Source organism: Bos grunniens, chromosome 19, assembly GCF_055505025.1.
Source record: "Bos grunniens cultivar Pamir isolate PY7600 chromosome 19, Bosgru_T2T1.0, whole genome shotgun sequence".
Taxonomy (NCBI): Eukaryota; Metazoa; Chordata; class Mammalia; order Artiodactyla; family Bovidae; genus Bos; species Bos grunniens.
In genome coordinates this window covers 34,419,204-34,431,457 of record NC_141183.1, presented here as the reverse complement: position 1 = coordinate 34,431,457, position 12,254 = coordinate 34,419,204, and the positions used below count along the sequence as shown (strand labels likewise).

At 47.0% G+C, this 12,254-nt stretch overlaps 1 protein-coding gene across 1 annotated transcript; it reads right to left on the bottom strand.

The window, feature by feature from the left end:
* Positions 1 to 1,695: 1,695 nt before the first annotated feature.
* GSG1L2 (GSG1 like 2) lies at positions 1,696 to 9,859 on the bottom strand. Its single transcript, XM_086358953.1, has 5 exons — positions 9,475 to 9,859; positions 6,187 to 6,234; positions 4,960 to 5,109; positions 3,050 to 3,161; positions 1,696 to 2,033 (listed from the first exon to the last, which is right to left on the bottom strand). Exons 1-5 carry the CDS (start codon positions 9,770 to 9,772, stop codon positions 1,775 to 1,777), a joined length of 867 nt encoding a protein of 288 aa, XP_086215079.1. The 5' UTR covers positions 9,773 to 9,859; the 3' UTR covers positions 1,696 to 1,774.
* Positions 9,860 to 12,254: the final 2,395 nt, after the last annotated feature.

Sequence of the window (12,254 nt, the reverse complement as noted above, 5' to 3'; positions counted from 1 at the left end):
TGGGTTCAGTCCCTAGACAGGGAACTAGATCCCACATGCCACGTGGTGTGGCCAAAAATAAAAAAATAAAAGAAAGCAGAGGGCCTTGGAAACTCAGAGAATGCAGCAAAGTCGGTTTTGACCTGAGCCTTGGGGACTAGTTACCTCTTGTTCAGCCCGATGTGTCGTTCATCACTGACTCCTTTCCCCAGATGCTGTGTATCCTGTTTGCTGACGTCAGTTTCTCTCACATGACTCCAGAACATTCATTTCTTCCTTGGAAACTTCAGGCATAAGTTTTTTTTTTAAAAGAACTGAGTGTCTCTTTGGGGACTTTTCTTTTGGATTTCCTTTTCTCTAGGATCAGACTCTCTCAATGTTGTGACATTGACACAGGATTTACCTACACAGACGCACAGGGGTGACAAGTCCTATAAAAGAATATGCACACTGTGGAGGGCAGGGCCTTTGAGTATGAACTCTTCTGCTCCAGAGGACCCCAGCACGCCTTCCTCGTGTTGGACTCATTCCAGGAAAAAGCCATTTAATACCACTTTGGATATGCCTGGTTCAACATAGCACAACATTCCATAGGCAGATCCACAACTATGAAGAAGTTAGCTGAACTGCCCCTTATTCTCTGACAGTCTACATGGGGCTGCTGCTGCTGCTGCTAAGTCGCTTCGGTCGTGTCCGACTGTGTGCGACCCCACAGACGGCAGCCCACCAGGCTCCCCCGTCCATGGGATTTTCCAGGCAATAGTACTGGAGCGGGGTGCCATTGCCTTCTCTGATACATGGTACAGTTCAGCATAAATGGATTGAGTGATTTTATTGGAAACATTCAGACTTTTTTTCAGAAATGATACATTCACTACACACATAAACACATTTTAAAATATGAATCTAAGCTAGGATGCATTTAGAATTATTAGGATATGGCAGTTCATTTCCTCCCCTAAAACCCAAGTTATGTGTTTAACAATCGGTGGCCTCAATACCATGTTAGTTTGAAATGCAAAATAGGTGTATATAATATTGTAACTGAACAAGTTAGGAAACATGCAGCATACCACTGTTTCAAACAAGACTTTCAGGTTTCACTGTGTTTATTTTTAGAAGCAGAAGTGCCTGGCAATTTAATTTAAGCACCACAATTCAAACATTTGTTCCACTTAGCTGTGACAAGATGTCATTCCATTCAGCCCTTATTATTTTGTTTTATCACTTGATTATCCTTCCAAACTGATTTTCCTATAGGTGGAAAGTAAAACATTTAGAAGAAAATGTATTTTAAAAATAACACAAAACTGATTTTTAAATTCATTTCTTCCCAATTAAAACAGAAAAAAATATAGGATAGTCACATGTACTATTAATCTGTGTGTGTCAATTAAGGAAAAAGACTTTCTAGACTCTTTTGTCAACATAACTGTGTGGGCAACAAATCTACATTGTTTTAGTCAAAGCCTTGTTTTCCCCTTTCTTCAGCTCTTCCTCTTAGCCCTCACATGCGCCTACTTTCTCTGTCACCCTAATTAAACTGTCAGGAAAGCTTGGGATGCTCACTTATACTAGAGTGTCAATGGTTGATATTTTCTGTAGGTGTTATCTCATTTAAAAATACTGGCATTATAACAGGAATCAGAAGTTGAAGGCAAAGGTGTTTAGTGAAGGGTAAGATGGCAGGTGGGAGGTTTACTTCACAGCCTTGTGAAGCCCACTCCAGGGATGCTCCTTGTAGACAAGCGTCTGGTGTGTCTGCCTGTGCAGATCTGTCAGCCATGAACCCTGGCTAGCACATGGACACCTTGCCTGCAGCCTCTGGTGGCAGGTGCTTAGATACACCAATGAGGGCACACCCCGCAGGGCTGGGAGCAGTTTCTGTTTCCCAAACACTTTCTGAAGCCTTGGGTTTCTGGAAGTCTTGTGGAGAGTGCCGACTGCCCTTCTGTCCACTGTTTTTGTCTGCGAGTTCCCGGCGGGCTGCTGTGTATCTGCTTGTGGCCATGACCGATGCAACCATGCACAGGGCAAAGGAACCCCAGGCGAGGCTGTCAACAAAAGGCATGGTTAGGAAAGGGTGCCAGAGAAGGCAATGGCAACCCACTCCAGTACTCTTGCCTGGAGAATCCCAGGGACGGAGGAGCCTTGGTGGGCTGCCGTCTATGGGGTCGCACAGAGTCGGACATGACTGCAGTGATTTAGCAGCAGCAGCAGCAGCAGGAAAGGGTGCAGGGCTGATTCCAGGGCTTCCTGCTGGGATGGAAAATCAACTCCCGGTTCTACCCAATTTGGACCTGGGTTTGGGCTTCCCCAGTAGCTCAGACAGTAAAGAATCTGCCTGCAATGCAGAAAACCTGGGTTCGATCACTGGGTTGGGAAGATCCCCTGGAGCGGGGAACAGCTACCTGCTCTAGTATTCAGGCCTGGAGAAGTCCATGGACAGAGGAGCCTGACGGGCTACAGTCCATGGAGTCACAAAGTGTTGGACATGACTGAGCGACTAATGCTTTGAATCACAGATCTCAGAGAGCAGTCAACGTGTTTTTGTTGGGAATGTGTGAATGGTAATGAGAACCAGACTTGGGAGTCAGGCATGCACTGTGGGTTTGCACACATCTCTCATTAACTGTGCAACCTTGAGCTGGTGACTTCACATTTCTGTATCCAATTCTGCATCAAGTCTTTCTAGTAGAACTTCCATGTCATGGCCTGTCTTTCCATTAGAATCGAGGACAGGGTCTCTTTTCACTGAAATATTTATTAAGAATTATAATAGGACTTTTCTCCTTAAACCATGTTCAAGAAAGTAACAGCAGCACTATCTCTGTTTCTTGAGCGCTTCACTCTGTGCCAAGAATTTTATAAACATAACCTTACATTCTCATAAAAATATCTGAACTGGGTTTTATCATTTTATAGATGAGGAATCTGAGCTACAGAAAGGTTGAGGAACTAACCCAAAGTCCCAAGAGTAGCAGGTGGTGGAGCCGTGGCCAAGGGCGGTGGTGGTGGTCCTAGAAAACCTGTGTGCATCCCTGCTGGTCTACCGTGGCCAGCGACTCACCAGTATGACCAGCCGTAGTCCCACGTCTGAGGCTTCCAATCTTCTGGCCCAAGGTTCACGGTGATTTGAAAAATGGTTGTGTACATCATGTGGGCCACCATGGCTAGGAGCCCTGTACAAGGAAAGCTTGTGAGCTACAGTCAAGAATGCAGTTTTTTACGGCACATAGGTTGGCTGTCCTAGCCCACTAACATCCTCCTTGAGCCCTTCCAAGCAGCCTTCATGTTTTACACGTCTACTGATTTCTTAAGAGTCACCAATCTACACGGTGGTGAATGTTCCTTTGCCATGTCATCTGTCTCAAGACCACCTCCTTTTTCTATTTTATCATGTCGTTGTGGGGTGTTTTTTTTTTCCTGCTCATACAGCTCAGCATGTGGGATCTTAGTTTCCTGACTGAGGATCAAACCTGTGCCCCTTGGATTGGAAGCTCGGAGTCTTAACTACTGGGCCACAAGTGAAGTCCCCAGAGGCACCGATTTTATCTCCTCTGTTTTCCAGAACAGGGAAGAGGTCCTTGAGCTACATTTAGCCTGAAGCCATACTTTCCTAAGTTCTGTCACTTTTTCTTTTGAATGTGGATTGTTTGCTAACACAGAAAAACTTTGCATAAAAATCGGAATAGGTTCTGGCCACTTAGACTTTCACAGCAGGAACTGGTCAGTTCCCAATGTGATTTTCTGTTCTCTGTAAGTGAATTGATCTTTTTGCTTGAGGACCCAGATGATTTTCTTTTCCTTTAACAGTTTTAGTGGGATATGTCTAGGACTTGAATGTACTGTGTCATTTTTTCCCCCCAGGTATTAGAGTTTTATATGCATAGATTTTGGTCTTTTGTTCCAGAAAGTTTCTTTGAATATTACTTTTAAATATTAGTTATTTTGTCTTTCTTTTTCAGGGGCTCCCATTACAGGGCTATGCTTTAATTTAATAAATATATGGCAGGGAGTGACCAACTGTGGCTTCAATGGTCAAATAGTAGTTTTGGGACTTCTCTAGTGGTCTATGGGCTTCCCTGGTCTATGGGTTCAGACAGTAAAGAATCTGCCTGCAATGCAGGAGACTGGGGTTCCATCCCTGGCTCAGGAAGAGGCCCCGGGGAAAGGAATGGCAACATGCTCCAGTACTATTGCTGGAGAATCCCATTTGTTGCTAGACAGAGGAGCCTGCTAGCTACAGTTCATGGGGTCGCAAAGAGTCAGACACAACTTAGCAACTGAACAACAATAATGGAAAAATTACTTGGACAACACAGAAGACCAAAAAGAGGAGTTCTTTACTCACAGGGCTATTGACCCCACTTGGATAATTTTTAACAAGCTGCCATTTTTGAGTACTTACTATATACTGTGTGCGTTCTTATTGAGTCATCACCACAGCATTTTGTTTGTTTTTGCATGTTTTGGCTGCACTGGCATGCAAGATCTTCCCTGACCGGGATCAGATCCATGCTCCCTGTAGTGGAAGCACAAATTCTTAGCCACCAGACTGCCAGGGAAGTTCCATCACAGCTTTCTGAGGCAGCTAATTAGAGAAGTGAAGCTACTTGCCCAGAATCACACAGCCAGCAAGTTGGAGATCTCTGAATCCAGGCAGTATTTCTCCACGGACTCATGCTTAACCATTGTACAAATAGGGCAGTCTCTGTCCTCAAAGCCAGTGGACTTCTTCCCCCACAGTTGTGACAAAGACATGCTGATAAATTTTGCTCTCCATTTGTGCCTATCCCCACTTTTTTCATCAGCCCCCCATTGCTTCCACCAATGGGATTAATTTGGTAACTTCTCCAGTGGACCAGTTGTCCCGCTGAATGGGCCAGAGATAGGAAGAGCCAGTCTGGAGCTCTGCCAGTTCCCTTGGGGGTAGGCTGTAGGGAATTTGCCTGTTCTGATAATGCTCTTGGAAAGTACCTGCAAGCACGGTGAGGATGGCTACTGAGGCATCCACCTTGAGCCAGTGGAACCCAGAGTGATGCCTCACTCTGGAGCCCAGGAGGACTGCACTTGTCAATGTCAGTAGGATATTCAGGACCTCAGCCCCAATAGACAGCCACAAGACACCTGCAAATGTAAGGATAAAAGAGATGCTGGGACTCAGAAATATAGATTCTTTACCATCTGAGCCACCAGGGCAGCCCCTTAGAAATACTAGGATATTCAATCATGTGATTCGGGTCACTTCTAAAACAAAAAATAAACAAATAAAAACCACCACGGGGTGAAAACCACAGAAACCTCTGCTGAGTCTTGGAAAGTTGACAATGCAAGGGGAGTCCTGGGGCTTGAAAGAGAAGCTTTGGGAAGATTGTCATTAGCTGGGAGGGAAAAAAATACTAAGCAAAATTCTTCCTGAAGGCGGCTGGAGGTCCCGTTCCCCAGTTCAGAAGTTAACCATGTTATTTTGATTCCACCAGAAGACACTATCTTCATTTTTTGAAGGAGAGGGTAAACTTTACCAGGGCGGACGAAGGAGCCTGAGCATTGAGGCCCCCTGATTCGAGATGCCAAGAATCTCATTTGTTTCCATGTCAACCTACAATTTATCCTTTTGGTGGGACCCCTCCTGCTGCTTCAAGGAAATAGGTTGGATGTGGAGTGAATAAAAGGGGCAGGGAGTGAAACTGTTATTTGCAAAAAGCCTCCTATAAGGCAGTTTGGTCCTGGGGACACAGCAATGAATGAAAGAGACATGGTCCATGTCATCACAAAAGCTAAATTCTTGCTGGGGAAACGATATAGGAAAGTAAGTTTAAATTTGATGAGTGTTACAGAGAGGGAAAACGCTATTGGCAGTGATGAGCTAGACTCATCTTTTTTCCTGCTCTGCGGTCACCTTGCATTGCTAGTTTGCAATTGGCCTCGGTGGGAGTATTCACACCCCGAAAAGCTGCAAATACCGCCTATCAAGGCATCCCCCTCCTCCCTGCAGTGTTGATGGTTTAACCTTTTTTTAGCATTACTGCCTACAGGGCCCATGAAAAGAGCCAGTGGCTCTGTGGGACTTGAATTCATGGAAAAACTATAAATAACTCATTCATGTTTCCCGCCGCCTCCCACCCCCCCCCGCCCAACCGAAACCATAGACATTGTCCGAATGGTGAGAAGGGCTGGTGGACAGAACATGAGGAAGGTGTTTACCTTGTTCTTCAGCTGGTATTACACTCTGGAAACTTCTGCAGTTTTCACCTGGAAGTAAAAGAAGATAGAATCAAGTAGGGTGAACCTTGACAACGAGGGACAAGCTGTGTTTCCAGCCCCCCTTGGCTGCACCCACATCATTCTGAACAAGGATTGGGGAGTGTGGCTTTATTGTTCCCATAGAGGTGGTGCCCCTCCCTGGAGCATCATGATGCAATCCGGCCCCAGGGAATCCAGGCTGGGTCAAATGCCTTGTTATGGCCGAGGACTGGGGGTGGAAATTATGGGGTGGGTGGGTGCGGGTCACTTCCGGTCAGAAGCTTTACGACTTAGTGTTTTGCCTAAAAGTTCTCATTTTCTTGCCTCTGAGATCACAGAAGCATATGTCCGGGTGGAGCCTCTCTCTGCCTGGATCCCTGAGTGGCTCCAGTGAGGAGACACCACTTGCCAACCGGCAAAATACAAATAGCAAGAACTAGAAATGAATTTGGTGGTTTAAACCTGTGGGACTTGGATGTTGTTTGTTATTACAGCATACCCTAGCCCATCTGGACTGATGCTGCACGACTGGATGCTGGACTTCCCAAACAGCATCCAGGATGACGTGAGTCTCAAATAATTTCTTTCTGGGTAGAGGGGAAAGTGACAGTGTTTGTAATCATTTTCAGAAATGAAATAGAGCAGATTCAGAACTATCTCTGCTATGAAGTGAGTCAGTTACTTGCACTCCATCCTGCTTTCTGGAGTGGGAGAGGAAAGGAAAGAGTTATGTGTGTGAGTACCAGGTACCAGGCAGAACCCACCCTCAGACTTATTCTGTGCTCCAGGGGGTGTGCTTTGCCTGTATCATCAGTCATGTTGCACATATTGGCTAGAAAAGCTTGTGCTGCCCCCTGTGAGGTTTAGTCCTTTTGAAGGATATGAGTCCTTGGTTATCTACTGAGTATATTGATGTCACCAAATTCCGGTTTGGGGGTGAGTAATGGATGGAGGATTTGACACCAGGGCGAATCACCCTCTGGGATGTTGTCCCACGTGGGTAGCCCCGTCTTGCTCCATTAACACATCAGCTCCGAATTGAATCATAGATGGTGGAGTGGGAGGAGCCGAGGACATGCCTGATTTGTCTCTGCACGGTTAGGAAGAGTGTGTCTTAGGACCTCTGAGAGGGAAACACGGTACAGAAAACACGGGTAGAGGCAGTTTCAGCATTAGAACTGGGCTTGCAGGGGCCCAGTACTGCCCCAAGACTGTCCTGCCGCATCAGTGATTCAACCCAGGAGCTTAGGTGCCGGGAAGACACATCCTGAGGCTCCCAGTCTGGGCTGCTAGGAGCTAAAAGATGCAAATATTAGGGGCAAAGATCATTGACTCTTCTTTTTTTGTTTGTTTTAATTGGAGGATAATAGCTTTATAGTGTTGTGTTGGTCTCTGTGGTTCAACAATGCGAATCGGCTGTCAGTAACATATATCCCTACCCTCTTGAGATTCCCTCCCATCCCACCCGTTACTGACTCTTCAGAGGAATGGCTTTCCTATTTCTAAAATTGGTTTAATAGTCCCCACGTTAGCCTTGCTTTGAAGATACTGGATAGGAAGAATCCTCCTGCCAATGCAGGAGACTCGGGTTCGATCCCTGGGTTGGGAAGATGCCCTGGGGAAGGGAATAGCTACCCACTCCAGTATTCTTGCCTAAGAAATCCCATGGATAGAGGAGCCTGGTGGGCTGCAGTCCATGGGGTTGAAGAGTCGGACACGACTGAGCAACAAACACTTAGATAGGAAAGCTTCTCTCCTGGTTAGTATGCACTTAAACCCTACTGCTGTCTTTCTGCTTAATGCAGGGAGGACTGGACATCTAACTAGCCTTCTGGTGAGGGCTGCCTTATCTCAATGGGGGGTAAAAGGAGGCAAGTCCAGAGCCAGGGGCAGGGCAGAGTGAAAAATGAGACCAGCCAAGGAGATTAAGAGAATTCACAACAGCTTAGAAGGGTGAGTTTAGTGTGGATCAGACCGCAGTGACCCCTTGGTTAATACGAATCCTCAGAAATGATGTTCCTTTTGAATAGGTCCAGCAGGATTAAAAGGAAAAAATCTTTATAAATCCCATGAAGCCAGACAGGCAGGTGTTACATAGCTGGACAGAGGTTTGCCAGCCAAGCGGTACAGCCAGCCTGCCTGGGAGACGGTGTCAGAGTCCTGGGGACGGACTGTGGCGCCCCGTCTGCTTTTTCTCCCCAGACCCCCACCCGCTGTGGTGTGCCTAGGCCCCTCTGTGCTTGAATTTCTTGGTTCGGCAGAACCGCAAAGAGTCTGGAATCAACACATTCTGCTGACTAATTCATTCACCCAAGAGAAAGAATATTGAGTTGAAAAGCTGCCCCAACCATGAATGTTTGGTTTTTTCTATTTCTTTTTTTAAAAAACTTTTTATTTTGTATTGGGATAGAGTCGATTAACAATGCTGTGGTAGTTTCAAGTAAACAGCAAAGGGACTTGGTCATACATATACATGTATCCATTCTCCCCGAGCTCCTCTCCCATCCGGGCTGCCACATAACATTGAGCAGAGTTCCTTGTGCTCTACAGTAGGTCATTGTTGATTATCCATTTTAAATACAGCAGAGTGTACATGTCCATCCCAAGCTCCCTATCCTTCCACCTGGCTACCTACCATAAGTTCATTCTCTAAGAGGAGTTTTTGTTTTACATCTTCATTTCAGACAATGCGTTCTCTTTTTAGAGGCATTGGGAAGAAGGTGCAGAGCTATTTAGAAAATGACCTCCAGGTAGGGGGGTCACTACATAGCACTCCAGGTAGGGGGTCCCCAGGGTGTCCAACAGAGGGTCAACTTTTAGGGGGGGTGCAGATGAAGCTGATTAAGAAGGGGAATACCCAGGAAGCTGCAGTGGGCAGCAGAGCTGGGGGTGACCAGACACCCTTTGATCCCTTTCTTGTGCTTGTTCAGGGCCCAGGAGCATCCTCCCCAGGCTGGAGTCCTTGCGGCCAGGTCTCCGTAGCCCCCCTCGTCCCTCCTGTCCCTCTCTGTGGGTGCCACCATCCACCTCCAGTTGTAATCTGCTCCTTTCCTTATGCATCAACTCGCCCAGGCATTTGTGCTAAATTAGACTGACTAGCAGATGTGCATGTGGAGCAATCTCCCTGCAGGGGCCCCAGGCTGCAGTCTTCCCAGGCCGGCTCTCTTGGGTCTAGGTGATATTTTCACATGGAAAGCCAGAGAGCTTACATCCCCGAACCACCAGAGGACCCGTTTATGCTGAGCTCACCTGTGCTTCCAAGCGTCTCCTCGCACGACTGCCAGAGCCCCACGTGGAACCTGCGCTGGACGAACTTGTCATCCCCCATCTCCCAAATGTACTGGACGGCCTGGGTCCCATTGTCGCTGCTGCCACGGCTGTAGTGGATGCAGTGCAGCACCCCCGGACGATCCTGGCACAGCGGCTTTGCCACCCGCCGTGTGCCCTCGCACCAGTAGCTGCTGCTCACGGCTGTGAGGGAGAAGGTGAGGGCCAGGCAGACCGGGAGGAGGGCCAGAGCCCGCTGCTGCCTAGCCCACTGGTCCATGGCTGAATGCGGGGTGCAGCGGCAGGATGAGCAGTGGGGTCCCCCTCGCTTGCCTCATCCTGGTACCCGCCCCACCTCGGTCCACCATCTGGCATCCTTACCTCTCCCTGCACGTCCCCCTGGGGAACTGGTGCTCTCCAGGGTGTGACATCTGTGCCCGAAGGAGCCACAGAGCTGGGCCGTGCTCCCTTCAACACTGTCAGCCCTTCAGTCCTTCCCATGATGTAGGGGTGCTGGTTTTCTGTTTTTGTTCTCTTTTTTTTTTTGCAAGGGCAGAACTTCATTTATTCCCATGTGATGTGAGCAACTCTTTTGTTGAACTGGATGACTGTTTTTAGATACTGGAAGACCATGTCCTTCCGTTTTGTGTTAGGCACGATGGAATAGCTACAGGTCCAACTCGAAATGCTCTTAAATTTGATTCGTGTTTTTCACACTTTCACCATCACTTTCTAAAGAACTGTTTATTTTGAATTGGAGTATAGCTGATTAACAATATTGTGATAATTTTAGGTGAACAGCGAAGGTTCTCAGCCGTCCATATACATGTTTCCATTCTCCCCCAAACTCCCTTCCCATCCAGGCTGCTGCAAAACACTGAGCACAGATGCCATTTTTATTCTTCTTTAAATTGTGATGAAATACACATAATACAGAGTTTACTGTCTTAATCATTTTTAAGTGCACTCTTAAGTACATTCAAGTCTGCCACAAAGCTCCAGAACTCTTTTTATCTTGCAAAAACTGAAATTCTGTCCCCACTAAATGCCAATTCCCCATTCCTCTTTCCCCAGCCCCTATGATACTCTCCATGAATTTGGTCACTCGAGTTATATGTGGAATTTGTCTTTTTGTGACTGACTTATTTCACGTGGCATGATGTCCTCAAGGGTTCCACGTGGCATCTGGAACACAAAGGTTCTCCATTCTATGATAGACACCTCCCAAAGACAAACCCCCCTCCCCCATCATGACAGAGAATCAACCTGGGCAGGTGGGAAAAAAGGCCGGTGTTATCTGGGTCCACATCGCTTAGCCTGGATTTTCCGGCTGGCAAAGACCAAGGACTGTGCTGTGAGCTGTGTCTGTCTGTGTGGTTGCCAACCAGTCTTGTGGGAAGAGGAGTTACCTCATTTTATCACTAGATGGCATCCATCCAACGAGTGGGGAAGTCGTGTGTAGCTGTCCCCTCCCCACAACCCCTGTCCCTTTAGAAAAAGGCTGTTTTTGAGAAAAAGTTTAGAGAGGCTAGACAGAATATTCTTATCAAGCAGGCGGCACTGTTTTTGCAAGTAGGCGATTGGGAAGACAATCTGTAAAGTGCATCACAGACTAGCTTTACAGCCGTATGGAAGGATCAGAACCATCATGTGGGCAGTTTTCTCCCTCTGGGTTACTCCATTCCTCTCTCTGCTGTCCCAAAGGGATGACCACATGGATTCCAGAGGTCGCATCATTATGTGAGTCCATCTTGGGGTAGGGGGTCTGTGTTCATTTTGAATGTTTTACTGCTGGTATTTAAAATCTCGCCATGTGTTTTTTTTTTTGTTTGTTTGTTTGTTTTAAGCTGTCAAAGGATTTCTATTAAGGGATGCTCACCTGTTTTGCCCCAACTGTTCAAAGTTCACTCACTTGGGAAAGTTAGCCAAGATGAGAGCCTCTGGTCCAACTTATGGGGGGAAAAATAGCCTAAATGGAAACACGGTGTTCCTGTCTCTTGCTGACCTGCATTTCATACAATCAGGACGTCTTCTGTGGAATCTCAAGTTCAGGAAAGGCTTGGAAGGGGCTGGACAGGGAGGGGTGGATGAGAAGGGCCAAGCAGAGTATCTCAGAGATACAGTGCTGAACCTACTAGAAAAAATGAACTCACCTAGAGGGTTAGGGTCAGATATGGGACCTTATCAAGCTTCTGTGGTCAGGTGACTGGTCAGAAGACCTAGGTATCTTGGCTCTGCCTTTAACATGCTGTGTGGCGTTGGGCAAGCCACTTAACCTCTCTGAACCTCAATGTTGCAGCCATCAAGCAGAGAACTAACCATCCCCTCACAGGGTTATTTTAAGGATGAAAGAAGTAGGCTGTCAGGTGAGAAGATTTTGTCCATGTGAGTTGTGGTGGAAAACTACACACCTGTTAGTTGGCAATAATGGATCATGGGTTCTGACAAAGGATCTGCCTGGTGGACTGAGCAACCTTTGCTCACAGGTGAGAGCCATCTAGAGGCGAGCACGTTTTTTGACTTTTCAGCATGTTGGTTCGCTGCTATGAAGCAGGAGCTCAAGTCGGTGATGGGGTTTTGTTTTGTTTTAAGTATTTATTTGGCTGTTCTGGGTCTTTGTGGCTGTGCAGTGGCTTTCTCTAGCTCCAGAGAATGAGGGCTGCTCTGTAACTGTGGTGTGTGAGCTTCTCACTGCGGGGCTTCTCTTGTGCAACACAGGCTCTAGCACACTCAGGCTTCTATAGTTGTGGCACATGGGCTTA

Bases quoted from the DNA above. Each gene is read 5' to 3' on its own strand.
- GSG1L2 (XM_086358953.1), bottom strand. From the start codon at position 9,772: ATGGACCAGTGGGCTAGGCAGCAGCGGGCTCTGGCCCTCCTCCCGGTC. The intron at 5,110-6,186 runs GTAAACACCTTC...TTACATTTGCAG, and splicing joins AATACCAGCTGAAGAACAAG to GTGTCTTGTGGCTGTCTATT. The intron at 3,162-4,959 runs GTACTTTCCAAG...TTCCTTGTACAG, and splicing joins CATCCTCACCGTGCTTGCAG to GGCTCCTAGCCATGGTGGCC.